The following is a 21,870-nucleotide window of genomic DNA, read 5'->3' as shown; positions in this document are numbered from 1 at the left end:
CTTTAATCAACATGTCACCAAACAAAGTTTTAAAAAAAAGAAAAAATCTTATCTACGTTGGATATTAATTTCAAAAGATCATTCCTCAGCCTGTTTGATTAAACACATCCATCATCTGCCAATGGGATTGGTATCACTCACTCAACCTTGAAGAAAGTGCCACAGAGGAATTTACGTTATTGCAAGAGATAGGCGAGTGAGAGTTCTCGACGATGTGTTCATTCAGTAACTCTCTGCTGAAGGACAAGTGATAAATAATGTAACTAATGCTGTCATTTTGTGGCCCTAGACTGGAATCACCCACACGCTCACTGATAATGGAGGCACCAAAAGGAGTTGAGATCCTAGCAGAGGCGGGTAACATGGAGGCTACTTGTCGAACGGAATTGAGATTGGAATCCGAAGATGGTGAGGTGAGTGAATAAAGATATCTTTGGCATTCATACTTTAATCTGAAATATTTATTGGTGGAATATTCACATGGTCTAAACAAATTCCAACACAAATACACAATGGAAAGATTTTCCCTATCTATATGGTACTTTCGTGGGCAGGAAATTTCGAAAATGGCCACAACATAATTAAGCAGAAAATACCATGACATATGTGTGAGAATCTTGACCATTTTGTTCCAGTTTTCAGGCTGTATGTTATCCTAAGGTCCGGGGTGATTCTGTGGAATTCTCTACCGCAGAAAGTTGTTGAGGCCAGTTTGTTAGATATATTCAAAAGGGAGTTAGATATGGCCCTTACAGCCAAAGGGATCAAGGGGTATGGAGACAAAGCAGGAAAGGGGTACTGAGGTTGAATGATCAGCCATGATCTTATTGAATGGCGGTGCAGGCTCGAGTGGCCGAATGGCCTACTCCAGCACCTAATTTCTATGTTTCTATGTTTCAATGTGATTGAGAGTGAGAGAAATGGAAAACATTAATTGAGTTTTCTCCCATATCTTAAACTAGCAGTTGCACCAGGTCCATAAAAATAATGATCTGACAGCTTCAATTTAGTCTTCAGTGAAAGCCAACTCGCAGTACAAAAAGATGCCTTAAATAAAACATTATGAAATAATGATGCTATCGAGAAGGTGGTATGACTTGCCTTAACAGCAACAGTGAAGAGTATCACTTCTGCATCTTCAGGCTTGTAGTGAATGCATCTCATTTGAAAAGAGCGCTTGATAACATCAACTGTGACATACAATGGGGTGAAATTAGATAGCGCTGGCTTGCCGGCATGCACTGCACACAGAGAACGATCCCTGCGCCGGAACGAGTAGGCCCGAGGCACACCCGATATTTGGCCTCTGCCCTTATTTAAATTAGACTGACGACCTGCAGATGCCTTTTGCGCATCCCCAAGGCAGCTTGCCAGCGAAGCGGATTTAAATTGCATACTGCTGCATTGCCGGCCGCTGCCTTCAGGTAGATCCTGGGATGTGGGGAGGCGCTTGGGTGGGGTAGAGGCAATGGAGAGAGGGAGAGAGGTGATCAGGAGAGGGAGGGAGATGTGGGATCGATTGGGAGGAGGCCGAGCATGGGACAGCAATGGTCTTCGGGACTGCTGTAAAGCCGGGTGGAACGTGCCTGCTCCTCTCGGCTTCACATTCAGGTAAATAAAAATTGAGGCTGCCTCCAACTGTCCCTTTAGAGACCACCAGTTAGGCTGTATGTAGGCCTGGTTATCCTGAATGCAGCAGGCCCAGGTTAGCCTAATTTTGGGACAAGGATAGGCTCCCTATTTGCATATGTTCATATGTTTCAGCCGAGGGACCTGGCCGCCTATATCTCAGCCTTTTCCAATATGGCGGGCGGCACAGAATGTGCACGATACGCTACCCACAATGTTGAATGCCTGAAAATCGGGTGCAGTGTCAACAAATTTGTAGACCAATTTACCTACAGTAATGTACCATCTCAGCAGGGTCCAGCTTTCCTCATTTCGCCATAGGTAGCCATTGTTAATTTTGTTTGACCAGATGCGCTCTGATATTATTGGGAGCTCAGGCTGCTACAGTTGTTGCAGTTTATGTCACACTATCAGAAACATGCAGCCAGGCTGAGTTCTTTGAACAGCTAGGAAGACTGCGGTTGAAATTCGTGGAGGTGAGAGATCAGCCTTTGCTTCAATGAGTGGGAGACAGTCATTAGATTGTGTTCATATTTGGAGAGCCCACATGCTGAGCAAGATGAATTAATTTAGACAGAGATCTTTCTAAGGAACTCGGACTGTGAAGTAAAATGGTGATTGCTGAGCAGTATTGAAGCAATTGTACAAAACCAAAGCCACTTCGGTCCGACCAGGAAGCTCGGTGACCGCTTAATGTCTGTTTGTTTTGCACCACGGAAGGTTCCAAGGAGAATTAACAGGTTAGCAGATTTTATGAGTGGGGAGGCGAGGTGACATCAGAAAGCTCTGAAAGACCAGTTGATGTTTTGTGGCATTGATAGCACAGAGACAATATTTTTTAAATTAGGCCTCGGCAACTGACACCTCTGACTGGGCTGATCATAAATTGATTCTCAAGGGCCTAGGTCTTCAACGTAAAATTTCAGTTAGAACCTCAATTTTAAAAAATTATGTTATTTTGTCTTATTCAGTTAAACTTTCAAATATGATTTTTAAACAGTTAGAATTATTTCAACTTAAGTTTTCAGTTTTTGCAGTAGACGTGCAATGATTGTTTTCTCTGCGATTCTTGGATCAGATTCATCTGACCTCACAACACAGCTGTTCACCTTCACTCTTCCCTTTTCCAGAGAAAAAAGCCCCAGCTGGGTCAATCTCGCCTGATAGGTATAACCTTTCAGTTCTGGTATCATTCTAGTAAATCTTCTTTATACCTTCACCAGTGTCTTTGTGTCCTTTATATAATATGGAGAACAGAACTTTTCACGGTGCTCCGTGGTCTACCCAAGGTTTTGTATAATATTAACATAACTTCTCTGCTTTTCAATTCTCTCCCTCTGGAAATGAACCACAGTGTTTTGTTTGCCTTTTTTATGGCTTTATTAACCTGTGTTGCTACTTTCCATTCAGTACCCCCTGATTCCTCTGCTCTCCAACCCATTTAAACACTCATTTTCCAAGGAGTACGTGGCCTCCTTTTACTTCCTACAAAAATGTACCACCTCACACTTAACTATATTAAAGTTCATTTGTCAACGACATGCCATTGTACACGTTTATTAATGTCTTCCTGTATTTTATCGCAGTCTTCCTGTGTATTAATCACCCAATTTGGTGTCATTCGCAAATTTGGAAATTGTGCTTCCGCTTCCAAAGTCCAAATGGTCTATGTAAATCGTGAACAACAGTGGTGCCAGGACCAATCCCTGGGAAACACCACGTCCCAATCTGAGTAGCTACCTTTAACCCCTACTACCTGTTTTCTGTTTTGTAGCCAGCTTGCTATACCTTCTGCCATTTGTCCCCTGACTCCACATGTTCTAATCTTAGTCATGAGTCTACTATGCAGTAACTTATCGAAGGCTTTTTGGAAATCCAAATATATTGAGCTGGATTTTGGCAGGGGCTCAGCAGGCACGATCGGTGATGGGCCAGGTGCGGAAGTATTCTTTTTCCCCGGTGGGTCGGGACCCCGCTGTGAACCCGCCGCCATGCCCCTTTCCCCAATGTCCGGTCCATCAGCACTCAGCAGATCCGACACGCAGCGGCAGGTTCACAACGGAGGACCCAATTCAGGTATTTCGTGGCTTGTTCCGAGCCACTTAAGAATGAATTTCAGCTCACCTGCATTTTATAACTCATCCATGCTGGACGTGGATCACATCTATCAAGCTGAGGTGGGAATTCAGTGGCATTGCATCAGCTGTTGAATTGACAGCTTCAAATGTACAGTAAAAACTCCCACCTTACAGCGATACCTTCCTTCAGCCACAAACTCTTCCTCACTGCATTTCTACAACAGATTCACAATGCTGCAAGTCTTTACACAAGTCTCTATCCAGTCTGGCGTCCTTACCTCTCTCACTATTGACAGATCGCTTCTGTCATCTCAACTTCTGTCATTTCAACTTCGCCTGCCATCTATTCCATCAGCATGGGTGCCCTTTATACTCTCTCACATTGGTCCTCAGAATCTCACCGCAATCATCCTCAACACCAGCAGCACCCGGCACACCAGCAGTACCAACAACACTACCAACCTTCTGTGCAATCACCTGATATTGCACAGGGCAGAGGGCATCAGCACCCGACCACATTGCTGCCCAGGAGGCATGGGATGGCCTCACCATAGCCAGATTTACTTCACGAGACGCTGTACACCCTGGCTCCTGGCTGCCACATGATGCGCCAGGTTGACACCACCATAAAGCATCCCTACAATGCCCAAACCATTCCTTTCACACTCATTACCATTGGAGGGGGGGGGGGGGGTGAGGGGTACCATTATGTCTCACCATTCACTACAACTCACTAAGCCACTTCCAAAGCCACATCTGTCCAAGAATGCAAAGAGTTGAAAATAAAGGTCTTAATGTTTGACACCACAGTAACAGAAACTTTACATGGACATTGCATAAAACACCCAAGTGCCTATCCTTTTGTGTTGTTAGTTGGTATGATTGCACTAGGATGAGGGTGAGTGTGAGGGATGTCCAGCAAGATGGGGATGTGATAATATTGATAGAGAGAGGGATGGGTGGAGGTGCAAGGTAACTTTATGTGAATAAGGATGTGCAGGAATAGGGTGGGGAAGGCAGAGTGATGGGGATGTGATGAGTGGCACAGCAGGATGAGGTTGATTGTTTCTTTGTACTAACATTTCACAATCTACTGAGATCATTGAAACGTTTGTGGGACTGCATCCAGGTCCTCCTGACCACAACCCTGCTTGTGCCGTCCTCTGCAATGTGCAACCAGGCTGTGTTGGTGTCCTGGGGAAGTCTCTTCTGCCCTTGGAAAGGGAAGAGTCCCTGTGGCTGTGACTCCCTCCATATGCATATGGAAGGAGAGATGGGAGAGCCTGGGTGCAGCCCTGCACCTTTGTGCAGTGCTTGTCAGTATTTACAGCACCTCAATGCTGTAGAACACGGACAGCACAATTGTCAAATTAAAGATGGCCATGGTCCCTTTAAGGAAGGGATGATCAAATGACGTTACCAGACCCGCTTCCTCTAATTGGCCAGGGAAAACTATGTGGTCTTATCAAGTCCTGTGAAAGTAAATTCATTTAACAGAACGGGCTAGCGCCAACAGTAGGTCAGGACCCGCCACCAACGTCGCTCGCCACGGATCCACCAAGGTCAGCAAAATAATGGCCCTTATGTCTACTTCATTATCCTTATCTACCCTAATTAACGACTGCATTTGTAAAATGTACAGTCCTCTTGCAGTTAATAAAATGCATAGTACTGTCACAGTTTATAAATGTGTACACTCTATGTTCATAAATATACACATTCACAATCAATGCACAATTCACTTTCTGCATTTATAAGATGTGCCGTACTCTCAGTTAATAAATCTACAATACTCTCACAGTTAATAAATCCACAGTACTATCAGCATTAATAAATCTACAGTATTCTCACATTCAGTGAATGCACAGTGCTCTCATTGTTCATAATAAATGCATCGTACTCTCAATTAATAAATGAACAGTAATCACAGTTAGTAAAATGTTCAGTATTCTCAGTTAATAAATGCACAATACCCTCATAGGTAAAAAATGCACAGTGCTTTCAGTGAATCAATGGATAGTGTTCTCAGCATCAATTATTTGTGCAGTACCTGTGCACACATTTGTTATAATGCACCAATACTTTCAGTAATAATAAATATTCTCACTCTCACAGTAAATAAAGGTTGTGTATAAATCAGAAACTGTAATTATAAAAACTTCTGAGGGTGTGGTTCCAGTGGAATTTCTATCACTTTTTAACTTCCATGTCCTCTTCAGATTTAAATTGTCTGACTTTGTTCGAAATGAACGCCAACCTTCTGGCACTCAGCCAGTCTCATTCTTGTCTGTTCAGTAAATTCAAATCTCCAGGGGTCTATTTACCATGATTTTTTTCTGTGGTTTCAGGCCCTATTGTCAGATGTGCAACTCTTTTGTTTACTTGAGTGAGATAATTACATTGGATATTGATTTGCAGAAGTACAGAAGCAGTAAAATGGTAAAATGGCAGGAATTCACCTCATAATTCTTTTTTTCCCCACAAAAGTGGCTGAAAATCAAACCCAAGACTCAATGGGGTAGATCTTGACTTTGCACGGTAATGTAAAACGGGTGACTTCAATGGAAATAAAAATGGGGAGAGATATAACATGGACCATCAACTCACTGGCACCCATTTTACACTATTGCACAAAGCCAAGATCTACCCCAATGAGTGCAGCCATCCATGCACATAGAGGTATAACTACAGACAATGAATGAGCTTGTTTGTTTTTATGATTTTCTGAGCTGGAGCAATAATTGATTAGCTTGGAAAATGGAGGCTTGATCAGGTGAAGAATGCATTATGGGGAGAGAGCAGGGAGAAGAGCACTGACATTATCATGTTGAAGACCAGATCATTTTCAGCCACCGCCTTCAAACAGAGAAATGCTGACTGTCTATCCGCCTGCATGGGATAGCATGCCAAGTCATTTAAATTTCGAGCTGAGGTGGAAACCACTGTTTGACAAGATGTAGTGAATGATGTCAAATGGATACAAAGGCAAAAGGTCACAATAGTAGAACAAGCAGTTCAAGATTGAGTAATCAGTTAGAACCTGCTAACAGCTGGAACAAAAAATGGAAGGGACTAAACAACAGAGAATTGGGAAAATAGGCAAAGACTCCAGGTCTTACAGTTCACCGTTCACCTCATTCACTTTCAAAGACTCTGTTCTCTTTTCTCTTTTCTCTTTCTATGGAATTCTCTCATAGGTTATTCTGTGTCTGGTTCTTTCTAGTTCTTTTTTTAATTTCATGGTTAATCTGTGTCTCTGTGCTCTCATTTTAACGCAGCACCTCTCACTGATCCTCAGCTCTGTCCCTGCACCTCTCCCATAACTGCACAGACATAACTTAGGCCTTTGCAAGCTCTTTCCTCCCATGGAGCACTGAGCAGTATTATAGCTTATGGCTATTCACACTTTACCCACAATGACCCCATTGCCCCGTTATCTTTTTGCCATCCCCTCTTGACCTCTCCCATATCCTTCCATTCCCTATCCACTTCTCCCATCTCTTTTCTTCTTCCTCCCATCCCCACTCCTCTCTGTTGCCCATCTCTCTCTCCTTCTCCTCGCCTCCCCTCGCCTTCTCCCTGACCACCTGCCCCACCCCATCATCCATCTCCCCTCTCCTCACTCCCTTTCTTCCTCTCCCTTTCTCTCTCTCCTGCTGCTGCCATCTGCCCACTCCCCTGTTTGAATCCAGTTATCCCCTGTCCTCTAACGCTGCTATAAACCATGGGCAGTAGGTGGTCACATTTCAACCTGCACTGCCAACAGACAATGCTCCTTGCCAACACACAGACTTGTGATGTTACTTGTCAGGTCTTAGTTAGTTACATTTAGAGATGTGATCTATTTTGTGTGTATCACTGTAAAACCCAACTGATTCACTAATGTCCTTCAGGGAAGGAAATCTGCCGTCCTTACCCGGTCTGGCCGATATGTGACTCCAGACCCACAGCAATATGGTTGACTCTTAACTGCCCTCTGAAATGGCCGAGCAAACCACTCAGTTGTACCAAACCACCACGACAAAGTCAGCACTGTGGGAGTACCTTCACCACACGGACACAGCGGTTCAAGAAGGCGGCTCACCACCACTTTCTTGAGGCCAATTAGGGATGGGAAGTAAATGCCGGCCTTATCAGCGACGCCCACATCCCGTGAATGAATAAATTTAAAAAAACACAATCAAAGCAATGGGGCTAGAAATTCATGGCCTCTGGTGACATAAAGTTACGTAAAACAAAATGGGCTAAGAATTCAGTCTAGCCCGGTTTGAGGCGGTGACACCACCTAGTTGCTAACTTTAGCGCCAGGTGATGTTTACATCGCCAACCGGGATATTGATTTTTAGAGCCCCAAGAGGGGAGTGGAGCGCTAACTGAAGCGTTCCGTACCCCTCCTAGGGCGCCAACCCTGATTCTTGGGGCGCTATCGCGGGAGCGATGCTGAAGTTCTGGTGTTAGGAAACTGTCATCCTAGCGCCTAAAGTCGAGGTCAGCTGGACCACCCAAAAACTGAAAGAAAATGCAACGGAGATTAGCAACAGTGTTGAACATGTAAGAGAGATGGATTAGTACAAATAAATTCCATTTTAATCGCTCACCTGTGGAAATATCACCCTGGCAGCTTCTTCGGGATGCCTGCTTTCCCTGTCAGAATTAGTGGCAGGCGCTACGGCAGGCGAAAGCAGTCATGTTCCTGACACGGCGCTATGGAGGCATTGCACACTCACTGATGTCACTAAGTGGGTGGCACTAGAGTGCACAGCGCTCACTCTTAGCGCCGCTGGTAAACCTCCACTGAAGGTTGCGGGAGGCGTCGGTCAGTAAGAGCCTAGTGGCTCGTTAGCGTCCCTCTAGGGCGCTCACGGGTGGCGCAAAGCGAACAAATTTTCAGCCCAATATCCGAACCTTTCCCTTTAATTATTTTGGTAATGATCCTAAATTTATCCCCTCTAGTTTCTGACCTGTGGAAATAGTATCTTCCTATTTACCATATTATAATTTTGAACATCTCTGTCAGATGTTCTCTTAATGTTTTTTGCTCTTATGAACAGCACCCCTTTATCTCTTGTCTCTCTTCATAGTTAGAGCCTTTCATTCCTGGTATTATCTTATTGAATCTCTGAATCAGAAGGTTGTGGGTTTAAACCCCGCGTGAGCACATAATCTTGGCTAATAGTTTAGTGCAGTACTGAAGGAGTGCTGTATTGCCAGAGGTGGTGTCTTTCAGGTGAGACATTAAATCAAGGTTGCATCTGCCTGTTCAGATTGATGTGAAAGATTCCATGATTTGAAGAGGAGCAGGAGACTTTTCCTACTATTCTGACAAATCTTTTTGGCTTAACTAGTATCATCAAAAATGAGATTTATTGGTCATTCATTCCTTTTGTTTCTGGGACCACGCTGTGTATCACTTGGCTGCTGTGTTTCTCTACATTAACAACAGGGACTGCACTTCAAAAGTAATTAATTTTTTATAAAATGCTTTTGGGACATCCTGGGGATAGAAGGTTATAAATACACAAGTTCTTTGTCTTCTTATTTGGCTGTAAAGTGCTTTGGGATATGCTGATGTCGTGAAAGGCGCTATATAAATCCAAGTTTTTCTTTCTTCTTTCTTCTTATTATCCCCTAAAATAACTTTTAAACTACACTCATGGGACTCAATTTTCCCCAAAGCTTTTTTTTTGCATACTTGAAGAGTTACGCCCGTTTTTGTGGGGTCCAAGTACGCCAAAAAAAATGTCTAAGTTTCTCCGTTTGATTTCTTCTTTTTAGCGCAGCCTAACCTGTCCTTTAGTTTTGGGAATGCAGCCTTGATCTACGCCAAAAAGGTCAGGTTGCCACGGTAACCAGGGACACAATGTGGGCTGCGAGTGCAAAGTGAAACATACAGCCAGCTCGCAACACATTAAAATACATTGCAGCAAATTAAAAACACATTTAAATACATTGCAGCAAATTAAAAACACATTAAAATACATTGCAGCAACTTAAAAACACATTAAAATACATTGCAGCAACTTAAAAACACATTAAAATACATTACAGCAACTTACCTCCCTCCCGATGCCGTGCCGATCCATGCCCCTAACCCTGGCCGAGTGACCTGCCGGTCCAGCTCCCCTGCCCCTAGACCTGGCCGAAGGGCCTCCTGGTCCGCTCCCCCGCCCGCCCCTAGCCCCGAGTGTCTTGCCGGTCTGCTTCCCTCACCACTAACCGAATGGCCTCCCAGTCCACTCCCCCGCCCCTATCCCAGGCCAAATGGCCTCCTCCCTCCTGGTCCGTGCACCTAACTCTACCCAAAAGGCTTCCCCCCCTGCCCCCGCCCTTTCTCCCCCTCTCTTCCCCTCTCTCTTACCGCTCCTGCTGCTGCTGTCCGGGCATTTGCTGCACTTACAAGCGCCAATTTCCTTAACTCTCCAGAAGGTTTTTCTGTAGAGGCCATATACATTGCCCTAAGAAGAACTGGAGTAACTCTCAGCTGGCCAAACTTCGCTAAATGGCCAGAATTGGCACGGGTGGCAGGTTACGCCCCCTTTGGCTGAAAAATAAATGTACCTAAAAAAATCGTAACTAACTGAGTTGCACTGATGCAAATTGATCGGGGAAACTGTGTTTTTAACTTAGGCCAAAAGAAGTGGCCTGCTTCAAAAAAACGGCACAAATCACTGGGGAAAATTGAGTCCATTAACCCAGGGATAATTCTGCATTAACTCTATGTTAATTTTACACTCCCGTTTTATGGAGTGCAGTAACCCAAGCCAAATGTCATTACCTGTTTGCACAGAATGGATGAGGAAAACAAAATGACATTGACGTTGATCATAGTTCTCTGTAAATGCTTGGGGTACAAATTGCCCCCCGCCCAAAATGGGCCGCACGCAACCCATTTCAATAATTATTTGAGGTTGACTCTTGAGCGAAATTCCGCTCTTTGTTGTTTTTTTTTAATTCGGATCTGGAAATCGCTCTTAATGGGGGCGGTGAGTACACTTGAGGGGCAGAAGTTGGGGCGGTGAATACACTTGAGGGGCAGAAGTTGGGGTGGTGAATACACTTGAGGGGCAGAAGTTGGGGTGGTGAGTACACTTGAGGGGCGGAAGTTGGGGTGGTGAATACACTTGAGGGGCAGAAGTTGGGCTGGTGAATACACTTGAGGGGCAGAAGTTGGGGATGGTGAATACACTTGAGGGGCAGAAGTTGGGGTGGTGAGTACACTTGAGGGGCAGAAGTTGGGGTGGTGAATACACTTGAGGGGCAGAAGTTGGGGTGGTGAATACACTTGAGGGGCAGAAGTTGGGGATGGTGAATACACTTGAGGGGCAGAAGTTGGGGTGGTGAGTACACTTGAGGGGCAGAAGTTGGGGTGGTGAATACACTTGAGGGGTGGAAGTTGGGGTGGTGAGTACACTTGAGGGGTAGAAGTTGGGGTGGTGAATACACTTAAGGGGTGGAAGTTGGGGTGGTGAATACACTTGAGGGGCAGAAGTTGGGGGTGGTGAATACACTTGAGGGGTGGAAGTTGGGGTGGTGAATACACTTGAGGGGCAGAAGTTGGGGGTGGTGAATACACTTGAGGGGCAGAAGTTGGGGTGGTGAATACACTTGAGGGGCAGAAGTTGGGGTGGTGAATACACTTGAGGGGCAGAAGTTGGGGTGGTGAATACACTTGAGGGGTGGAAGTTGGGGTGGTGAGTACACTTGAGGGGCAGAAGTTGGGGTGGTGAGTACACTTGAGGGGTGGAAGTTGGGGTGGTGAGTACACTTGAGGGGCAGAAGTTGGGGTGGTGAGTACACTTGAGGGGCAGAAGTTGGGGTGGTGAATACACTTGAGGGGTGGAAGTTGGGGGTGGGTGTGGAGTGACCACCGCGATGACGTCACCAGGGCGTGGCTTTACCACGGTTCTCCCCTTCACTTAAAGGGGAGAGCCTTTGCGATTTTAAAATTTTGATCCACTGGGCCACCAGCAAGGGTTTTGGCCAGGCCAGCGGCTTGGCACCCAAGAGGGGTGCCAGGCTGCCTGTTGGCGGCTCGGCCGAACCCGGGATATAATTGTTAGGCCGACCTGATAGTCGGCCAACAAAAAAAACATGGCAGCAGCGGCAGTGTATCCTCCCCTTTCCGCTGTTGCAGAAGGTCTCACTGGACCACCGGGAAAAAGCAGATTTTGGTACCGCCTGGCGGGCCGAAGATTTTCCAAAGAGAATGTCGCCGTCGGGGAGGGGGGGTAATTCGGCGGTGTGCATGGTGATGATGCACTTGAGATGGGTCGGCAGTGTAGCAGTAGAGGATCGGGGCGTCGCTGGGAAAACTCAGAAGGGCAATGAGCGGCCATTCCACAAAAAGTCGGCGGCCACTCCACTCCGCAGCGTGGCCACCAATTTGGGTGGTAACATGCCTTCTGGAGAGGGGCAATTTCGGCCCTCTTGACTTTTAGAAGATGTTCTGAGATTGAGATTCTCTCGGGGACTGTTCGATGGTGAGAACATTACCATTTTTTGTACAAATCTCATTCTCTGTTTTTTTTTATTTTTCAGATCAGTTTGGAAGCCAGAAAAATAATATTACCCAGACTACCCATGGGTTCATACACTTCCTCATCGTCTGCTCGACAAAATGTCTTTGAGGTGTGCGTCTGCCCGAACGGAAAATTGTTTCTTTCACGAGCAGGGGTGGGCTCCACGTGTCAGATAAATAGCAGTGTCTGTCTATAAAGGAAAGAAAAAACTACACAGGGACAAAATCCACAGGCCCTGCCAGCAGCGTTCAGGCCTATCGAATTTGGATGGTTCTGAGTGGCCATAGCTGTGTGGTGTCAGCCTGCTGGACACCGTGGAAAAGGCTTCTTAAATAGACACTTTGTGCTGACTGTCTTCAAACCCTGTTCAAAATGCTGTTTCAGTATAGGGGATAAAAATGAAACAAAAATCGTTTATACTGAGACTTGTTCCTATAACATCTCTGTTCAAAGAGGGAGAAAAACAAAAGTATGCCTTTGCCTTAACTGAATGCACTCAGCAAGGAAAGCACATTATTTTTAAGTTTCATGTGTGTAATTGGGAGTGCAAAGATTACAAAATGTGTAAGCTGATCAAAACCCAGTACTGAAGTTGAACCCAATAATCATCAGGTTATGGACTGTAGAAGTTTCAATTGAGTATATTAGGAAGGAAAGGAGACGACTTAGCAGATGGCAGGGCAAGGTACAGCTCATTTATTTTCTACCTTTTAAGGTAGAGCCACAAGGTGGTGTGCTGGTGGGTGTCAGTAACGCAATAATCCCATTTTGAGGGATTTTTTGTGGTACATTACCAATGTACCCCAATTATTAGGTTTTAAATAAAAACAGAACAGCGATAAATGTTGATCTATAAATAAATTCTTCACTTTTTAATTCAGTTTCTTTTTTGGAAAGTTTGTTGAATTAATCTAGGCCGACACTTCAATGCAGTACTGTGGGAGTGCTGCATTGTCAGAGATGCCATTCTTTTGATGAGATATTAAAGGCTCCCTCTGTCTGCTCTTGTGGATGTAAAAGAACCCACAGCACTATTCGAAGAACATGGGCATCCCTCAATCAACACTACCAACAAAATAAAACAATTACGTTAACTGGTTATTCATTTCAGTGCTGTACGCAAGACAACTTCCATGTTTCGACATGTAACGATAGTGACAACACTTCAAAGTAATTCATTGTAACCCTTCAAAATAATTCATTGTATGTGAAGTGCTTTGAGAGACGTGATAAGAAGTTGCATAAATTCAAGATCTTTCTTGTTGTAACTTGATCAATATTGCAGTATTTGTGCAAAAAATTGTTATAGGCTCATTTTAATTATTCATGCCCAAAATATTCATTTTGCGTTTTTTGGTTGTGTAGCCATCAATTGTAAACGAGTAGAAGATTTAATGCGAGGAGTATCTTCTCTTCTTTTTCTCCCTCTTCTCTCGTCTCAATGCCATTCATCACCTCCAGCTAACCAGATTATCTGGAGATCGGTTCCAGGCTTCTGTGAATCTTCTTCAATTGCCAGTTGCTTGCTCAGGTACATGCCACTAGCCTCCACAGGTGAATGTCCCTGTGGTAAAGTGGCTGGCCTTCCCTTGCCACCTTTCCGTGAGGTCAGAGGCTCACTAGGTCATGAATCTGGCTGGCATTTTGTGAGGTAGCACATTGGAGTCCGATTCATAGGTACCTGGTTAGTGTCTTCCACATAAAACTCTTTATTGAAGGCTGTTAAATGAGTTAATAATGTAGATGGGATTATTAATGAATGAATTCCCGCTACATTCCAGGATATTTAAAAACTGACAATAGGAACATTTGAGAGAAACGGACATAATATTAAAATTAATATTTAAAATCAAAGGCATCACTGAGTCACTGCCACTACTTATTTTTGACTCTTACCTCAGTTAACAAAGACAAGTTTTTAAAAAGTTGATTGAAGTTGTTCAAGCTGCTACACATACAGTGTCTGCTGTGGTGCAAACTTGTCACAGCCATTAACACTTACAGCAATGGAGCTTTTTCAACAGGTTATTCCAAGAATTGAGTCTGCACAGAAACTGCCAGTAAAAATGATAAAGCCTGTTTAGCGATGTTGGCATTTTATTTTTAAGAAATAACTAGCCAGATTAAAATCAACAGCAAAATATATATATTTTTTTTAATTTGAAAATCTGCTGGAAACTGATTAACAAAATACAATGATTTTACAGCTATTGATGTAATGGACTACAGTCTACAGCCTTTTGATTGTGAGGGAACTGTAATCAGTGCACTCCTAGTGTGTATGTACTGGTGTGTTGTGGTAGATCAATAGAAAAATATTTTTGGGTTTTATATATATATATTATATACCTATTTTATGGCTTTGAGTTACAGAGTAAGAAAGAGTCACAGACCAAAGACTGATGGAAATTCAGCCACACAGTCCATCTATCGTATGGTGCTTATTTTCGTGACTCCGTGAGGGGCTGGTGAAGTGTCGGACTTGTGTCCTGTCAGCAGGTTTAAGGCTGGGGCAATCCACAGCAGCTGGATTTGGAGAAATGAGCAAAATACAGTGGAAAACTCTCAGGGGCAGGGTGAGAGGTGAGACCAGATGAGTGGAGTCCTGTCCAACTAAAAAAAATCATGCATCATTTAAAAATGTTTGGAGTTTTCTTCACGACCCATATGTGAATGCCTAATCCAAAGTCATGGGCAGATAGCTGCTTTGCATAAGGCAAATTTAAGCTGCTGTCAGTGTTCAGGAATTCCCATCATTCCCATCAATACCATTCACACAAAAAGAGAAGGCTGTTAACTATGTAAAGGATATTGCCTGAATAATGCAAAGTTTTCAATATTTTCCTCCCTTAATTTAGCCTGCACTTATCGGGATTTCTTTTTTATAACACGCATTATTTTCTCTCTCTCTCCTCCCCTTCCAGGATCATAACCTCCTTTTGGCCCACTTCCCCAGGCAGGCTATACCCTTGCTATTCTATAACTGGTCATAATTCACTGAATGAGAATAACTCCTAGGGATGATCAGAACAACTTGTCCTCTGATTTTGAATTTTTTTCCTCTCCCTTATGATGAAGTAGGTGACTTGTGTACCTAACATAATAGTACAGCTGAGACGGGGTAATCAGTGTGTGAGGAGCCTGGGCCCTGCCACTATCTACACAGCGCTATGTCCACAGAGTTCTGGAGGTGCTTCTGCTTTGTACCACCCCTGCAAGGATTTATTTTTAATTAAGTTTACCTTGCGTAATATCACACTAGCTGCATAGATAAGCTTTAAAATTTAAACTGGAAAGGAATCAAGCATTTTAAAAACTTTTTTTCTTTTCTAGTGGACTGATTATCGGTCTGGTGCGCACTTTGATATTTTCACAGTAACAGACGGACCTTTTGGTCGCAGAAAATAAAGCCTGTTCATTTTGAAAAGATTAATGATGTGTTTTCTTTTTAAAAAGATGACAGCACTTTGAGGCTGATTTTTGTTTTGACTATCAAAAATGTCCTGTTGCCTTTTTTAAGTTCAAATGTATTATTTGCACAAGATCCCTCAGCCTTTTGCTGAACTAAACCTTACATTTGGTGCAGGCAACCTATATCACTAGCAACACTGAGTAAATAGGCCCACCTATATAGTCAAATAAACTACGGTTTACTGTTTATTGGTAGATATTCACAGTAAATACAACAAATGGAAATGTTAGTGAAATGGCACCATAGAATTACATAGAATTTACGGCTTAGAAACAACCCACTCGGCCCACCTCGTCCATGCCAGTGTTTATGCTCCACACTAGCCTCCCACCCTACTTCATCTAACTCTATCAGCATATCCTTCCATTCCTTTCTCCCTCATATAGTTATGCAGCTTCCCCTTTAATGCATCTATGCTATTCACCTCCAAGTTCCACGAGGAACATAAATCTTGCCTATCAATACACAACCTACCCACAGGTACCTTCCACTCTTACAAATAAGGAGGATGGAGGATGCCACAAATTGTAATTGGGCCTTTACTCCCTCTGCGTTTGAGATATCTGGGAGCTTTTCTTTCCTCCAAAATTTTGATGACACCTGATGCATGTGCATATGTCAATCATGCTTTCTGTTTGGTCACTGTTTTATCAGTGCAAAGCCTGGGGTAACGGTAGAAATTATTCTGCAAAAATACATCTTTCATTGCTAGAGTTTTGCCTCCTGTTTTTAAGGAACTTGTTAGATGGCATTGTCTGATTGTGTTTAGATACAGAACAGCATTAAACCTCAGACAGGCTCCTGTAAACACTGTGGTAAGATTTCTTCTCGGGCCACTGATGTGTTGCAAGATTGTAGATTTGCTTGTGAAGATTTTCTCGGTTTAGTGTTTACATCAAAATTGTAAACACATTTCAAACCAACACATTTACAATGTTGCTACACATAAGGGCCAGAGGATTTTTTGTACCTCTATTGGCCAATAGCAATCTCACACCATGTTGTGCAAAGCCTCTCCACACTTGATGATACACTCCTAATAGTTTTGGCACCTTCTGTTAGGCCCTAACTATTTTCTGAAGGCAGCTCTGCCAAGAAATTCTGTTACTCATTAACTCCTCCTCACTGTGGAGGGCTTTTCTTTAATGATGTCGCTGGGTTTGGAGTTGAATGCTGTTGGCTTGCTGCTTGTGATTTCCTTCCCGGTGGGATCTCACTGCCCAGTATATCTGTGGTTTCTGCTTGTGAGAGAAATCCAGTCAGTAAAGCCTGCAAGATTACATAAAGTAAATTGTCTATGCAAAGCAGTTGAAAATATTCATGTGGACCCAGATCTGTAAGACTTATAATGAGGGTAAAACAATTTTTTTATCACATTGAGGCACTTTACTCCCAATTCTCAGCCTTAAAATGAGAAAAAAATATATATTTTGTTTTATATTGAAATGCATAACACATATGTCTATTTTTATAAATTTCAATTTTTCATTCATTCATCACTTCTTTTTAGGTCTCTTAGGCTTTGCTCCATTATTCAGCCAACAACCTTTTGAAGATGCTATGTGACTGTAATTTGGAGGTACATGAAAGTAATCCAGATTAAATCTCCCCTTGCCCCCGGTGGGAAAATGCCATGGCATCTGTTCCGCTCTGCACCCTCCCCTGCCCCCTCACCACTCCCCCCTCCCTCAACCGCCTTTGTTATTCTGCCTCCGATCAGGAACTGAACACAGGAGAATTATGGGATGCAAATCCATACTATTACCATTCTGTAGCTGTCCTGCCAACCAACCTCATGTGTTACAGAGTAATTCATATAAATCTGTACAATGTGATTTTTTTTAACTTTTGCTCCAGAAGTGGAAAATATTGCCCTTGTGAGGGTCTTGTGCGATTTACTATCTCCTCACATATGGCAGCTCTTCAGACAATCATGGTTACAGTTTCGGTCCAAGGGTGTAATAATTTTCATTATTTTATGTTAACTAACATCAGCAAGCAATAGCCCCCAGTGAGTGATGTCAGGGGAATGGAGATCAAACTGCTTTTAATTTATGTGATGCCTGTAGACAGGTTATATTACACCAGTGAGAATTTTTATTCTACTGTGCTCAAGTAAAGTAAAAGATTAAGAGAAACAAGAGACATAAATATACGTTTCCAGGCTCCTAGGCAATGAGCTGGACGATCATCCACTTGTTAGAAAAATGACATAGGGCGCACAGAAATGCTGTAGTGCATTCTAAAAAAAGATTTAGTGGTTCTGTGTGCAAAACCAGAAGAACTAGGACATAATAATGACCTGAGGAAACTTTGAGCAAAAAGTAACTTGAGATGTAACTTTGTCACTTATGGAATAGATTACCGCCTAGCTTAATGAACGTACTGAAACAAAAAGATGGGCTTATCATCCTATAGGGAGCAGAGAGTTAACGGGCTGAGTGCCGAAACAGACGATTAAAAATGCCCCGAGTAGTTCCTGAACATATGGTAAATGACAGAGAGGCTGACATGCTGAGCAGTCTTATTTATTTCTGCTGTGGTCTTCGGTCATTATAACACCTCAGGGTCACTTTCGAAGCCCTGGGATTTGCAGTTTACTGCTCTGGCTCTTGACTAGCAGCATTTGTGGTGCAATGTTAGGAGTACTTATGCTGTAACATGGTGGAAGCAAGTAGCGTGATTACCTTGTTATTGCAAATCTCTTGAAATAAATTGTTTCTCTCGTCTCAGCTGAAATCCCATTAAAGTGCTAGATGGTCCCAAGTCTTTGCCAGTGAGCTATCGTGAGAGGCTATGTAAGCTTAATCTGTTCTCTGTGAGGTTGTCGTGCGGAACTAGGAAATGTGAACCCAGGTATATAAATATGCATTAGGAAAACAATAAGCTAAACTTAACACACAACAATTTCTTCACAATTTGCGAATTGATTGTTGCGCCAGAGCAAGCATCCATAATACTCCCGACTCAATAGGAAATACAGAGATAGTGGGCTGATACTAAGAAGGGAGAGTGATTAAAATAATCCATATAGATCCTAAAAAATAGGTGATCTAGTTAGGCTGAATTGATTTTTCTTGTTTCTACTTTCTTATTTTGCTATATTCTATAAAGGAGATCGCCTCACTCCTAAACATACAGACCCCATCCCTATAAGTCTATAATAACAAGATTTCATTGCTTTATGAAAGCTTACTTGAGTTCCAGACAGAATCCTGCTAAGTCCATGCATGTTGTGCTAACAATTCGTAACTGAGGACGGTGTGAGGAAAAAGTTGTAACCCTCTAAGACAAGGTTTCTGCAGCTTGAAATACTGATATTCTTGTTATTGTAGTTCAGTTAGCTATATTTATTGGTACTGTAGTAATATGTTTATCCTTATTGGAGGATCACCTTCCAGCCTTCAACAAATAACACCAGCTAATGAAACTTGGACCTTCAGGCCGGATCAAGGGTGTAAGGCAACTGTATTTAGAGCCTGGAAACTCCAATGAAAGAGTGTTGAACTCCCATTCATAAGGTCCAGTAGTTTTAGTGGTGGTATGTCAGATTCTTACTCAGGTTTCAGTAGCTTGAGTAGTAGAATCTTGGACGTCAATGCAGAAAGCCCGGTTGTTGTCAAGGTAGCGTTTGAACTGTCTTACCTTTCGCTGGTGAGCTGTTTGACTTGATGGTACACCTCAGAGTGGTGAAGGCTTCCATCCTTGATGAGTGAAGAAAACAAATTATCAGGGCGACTTCAGAGCAGCACTTGTAGCAACCATGAATAAGCCCACATTCCAGATCTTCCAGACTTACCTGCTGAAGGATGGCTGCATACAGGCAGGAAAGCAGAAAAAGAGATGATATGAAGAATTGAGTGGGATAAATAACAAAAAAGTCCATGTTTTAGTACGTAGCTTCCTCCAACCTATTGTGTAATGTTGATAATCGTGGGAGGTCATATTTTGTACAAAATTGATCCAATCCCTTGCAATACCTTTGGTGCTTCAGCCTAACTCTGAACTGAGTGTTGTGTGTATAAACATTAATTCAATAGAAATGGTGCGAATTCAGAATTAGTGATAACTGGTCATTTTGATACCAGTTTAACATCTGGTGCCAACATTTCCATTCTAATCTGGTAACTAAATACATTTTCTGGTACAATCTGGTATTTTTATTTACGAGGATAGATCTGGGAAACAGTGTACTATCCAACGCTACAACTTGAAGGAGTAAATAGCACAGTTGCTTTGATGTTGACTTTTACCACTGGGACCTAGCATCAAATCCAGTTGATCGGATGAAAATCTTTCTGTTCTGATGGCTGTAAGGGTCTTACATGAATTGACAGTATAGAAAGTAATCCATCATGTGTGAATTGCTGGTCTCCATTCAGATGCAATCAGGATGACTGGTATTGAAAATGGAAATGTGGCTCTAGTTCAGCATAGGGTCATCTTCTAAGAGTGGATTTAAGGCTCATATTTGGTCAGAGTAAGGAGAGCTTTGCACTGAAGCTAACTCATGCTTTACTGCACCTGAGAATGCTTGATGCTGACACGGATATAATAGTGAAATATATGCTTGTTCCGAGCACTAATATTCATCACCTGGATCAGCACATAAATGTACCCGATACAAATAAAAAATCAGATGAAAAGTGTAACGATTGCATGTGATGGGAAAGGCAAAATGCGTCTCAGTAATAGGAAAGGTGTAACCCTTGTCTGTGTCAGGTCAGGCATGTACTGCACATGGGTAGGATGGATATGATGTCTAAGTGTCAACATGGAAGTGGTGGCTGTTGAAATCAGGGGGGATTGTGTGCCTGTTTGTGTCAGGGAGATATGATGCCTGTGATGGTGTGAGTATAATGTGTCAGATACAAGCCAAGGTGGATGGACTGGGCTTCATCCCATTTCATTTCTACTTAGATCCATAATCAAAATCCTTTGAACTTTTGCTTTGTAAGCAGAATAGTTTCTGTGTTACTATTAGAATGATGACTATTATTTTGATTATCAACTGTGTGGGTGAATGTTTGACTTTTTCTTCTAAGTTTGAGTAGTTTAAACAAAATGAGAAAATCCTTGCGCACACTATGCAAACAGATAACATTTATATGAACTGCAATAATGCTATACATAAAAAAGCAGGTATTTTATTGTATTATGCTTTCTGTAAAAAAGAAAAACAAAAGAAAAAAGTTTTCTATTTCTATTAGGGGTCTGAACTGTAAACTGTATTCTGAGCGTATTTATACTCTCACTGTTTAGAATCCTGAAAGTGTGATTGAAGCTGTTCTGATGTAAATGATGAAGGCTCTGAAATGTTTCCTCTTTTCACTGTTGATTATCTTCTTGTTAGAATTTCAGTCCATGTTGCTTTACACTAGATGTTGTCGAGGAAGTGGAGCAGGGCTCCCAGAAATAGTCACAAAAGGCACATTGAACCCATGCTGGTTGCATTGAAAGAGTGCAGTTGGCAGCAGGAGCTCAGTACTCACACTGTGGTCAATGGTCTCTAATGCAACGCTGGCGAACTTCATCACTCCAATGTTTTATGAGTCTTGTGAGCAAAGATTGAAGACTCTGAATAGAAACACCTCTTTCTATTAGCTCTCCAGTGAGGGGCTGGAGACCTACAAAGACACTTAAAAAAAGCAGAGCTTAGCATCTAGCGGTTGTAGATATCCGACTGAGCAGTGTTCTCCTGTAATCCCAGCAGGAAAGTAAATGTGCCTTTGTGCCCATTTATTTCCTGCACACCTACAGAATAATTTCCCACAATGTTATACTTCAGTAATCACAACACCAACTGGCAAATGGATGAAAATCTAGCCATCTGTTTGAGCATGCAAGTATAAATTATTTAAATATATACAACTCAAATACAATTATCTTTATATTTGAATCTGAAATGGAAGCAATCTTCATTTAGACAAAGCAATTACAAAATATACGCAATGCCATTTTATGAACCCACTACAATTTTGACAGCTCACTATATCAAAACCCATTTGGTAAGGGTGATATTGTAAATTAAAAGACTCGCCTTTCATCTCTGAGAACTGGTTTCGAATCCATCCCAGATTTATGGAATGAGTGTCATCTTTCTCTCAAAAATAAGTTTGGGCAATCCATGTCCTGGATCAATGACACAAAACTGACCATAGTTCTGTCTTTA

General features: G+C 42.6%; 1 protein-coding gene across 2 annotated transcripts in view; it reads left to right on the top strand.

Annotated features, from left to right (window-relative positions):
• sgcd (sarcoglycan, delta (dystrophin-associated glycoprotein)) overlaps positions 1 to 18,427 on the top strand; it is a 275,576-nt gene extending 257,149 nt beyond the window's left edge. For both annotated transcript variants that reach the window (XM_070878108.1, XM_070878109.1), the window contains exons 7-8: positions 290 to 413; positions 12,246 to 18,427. In XM_070878108.1, the coding sequence (XP_070734209.1) occupies positions 290 to 413; positions 12,246 to 12,422 (301 nt within the window). In that variant the 3' untranslated portion in view covers positions 12,423 to 18,427. The remainder of the gene's footprint in view (positions 1 to 289; positions 414 to 12,245) is intronic.
• Positions 18,428 to 21,870: the final 3,443 nt, after the last annotated feature.

This window comes from Pristiophorus japonicus, chromosome 4 (genome assembly GCF_044704955.1).
Source record: "Pristiophorus japonicus isolate sPriJap1 chromosome 4, sPriJap1.hap1, whole genome shotgun sequence".
NCBI classification, from domain to species: domain Eukaryota; kingdom Metazoa; phylum Chordata; class Chondrichthyes; family Pristiophoridae; genus Pristiophorus; species Pristiophorus japonicus.
This window is presented reverse-complemented; position numbering and strand designations above follow the sequence as displayed.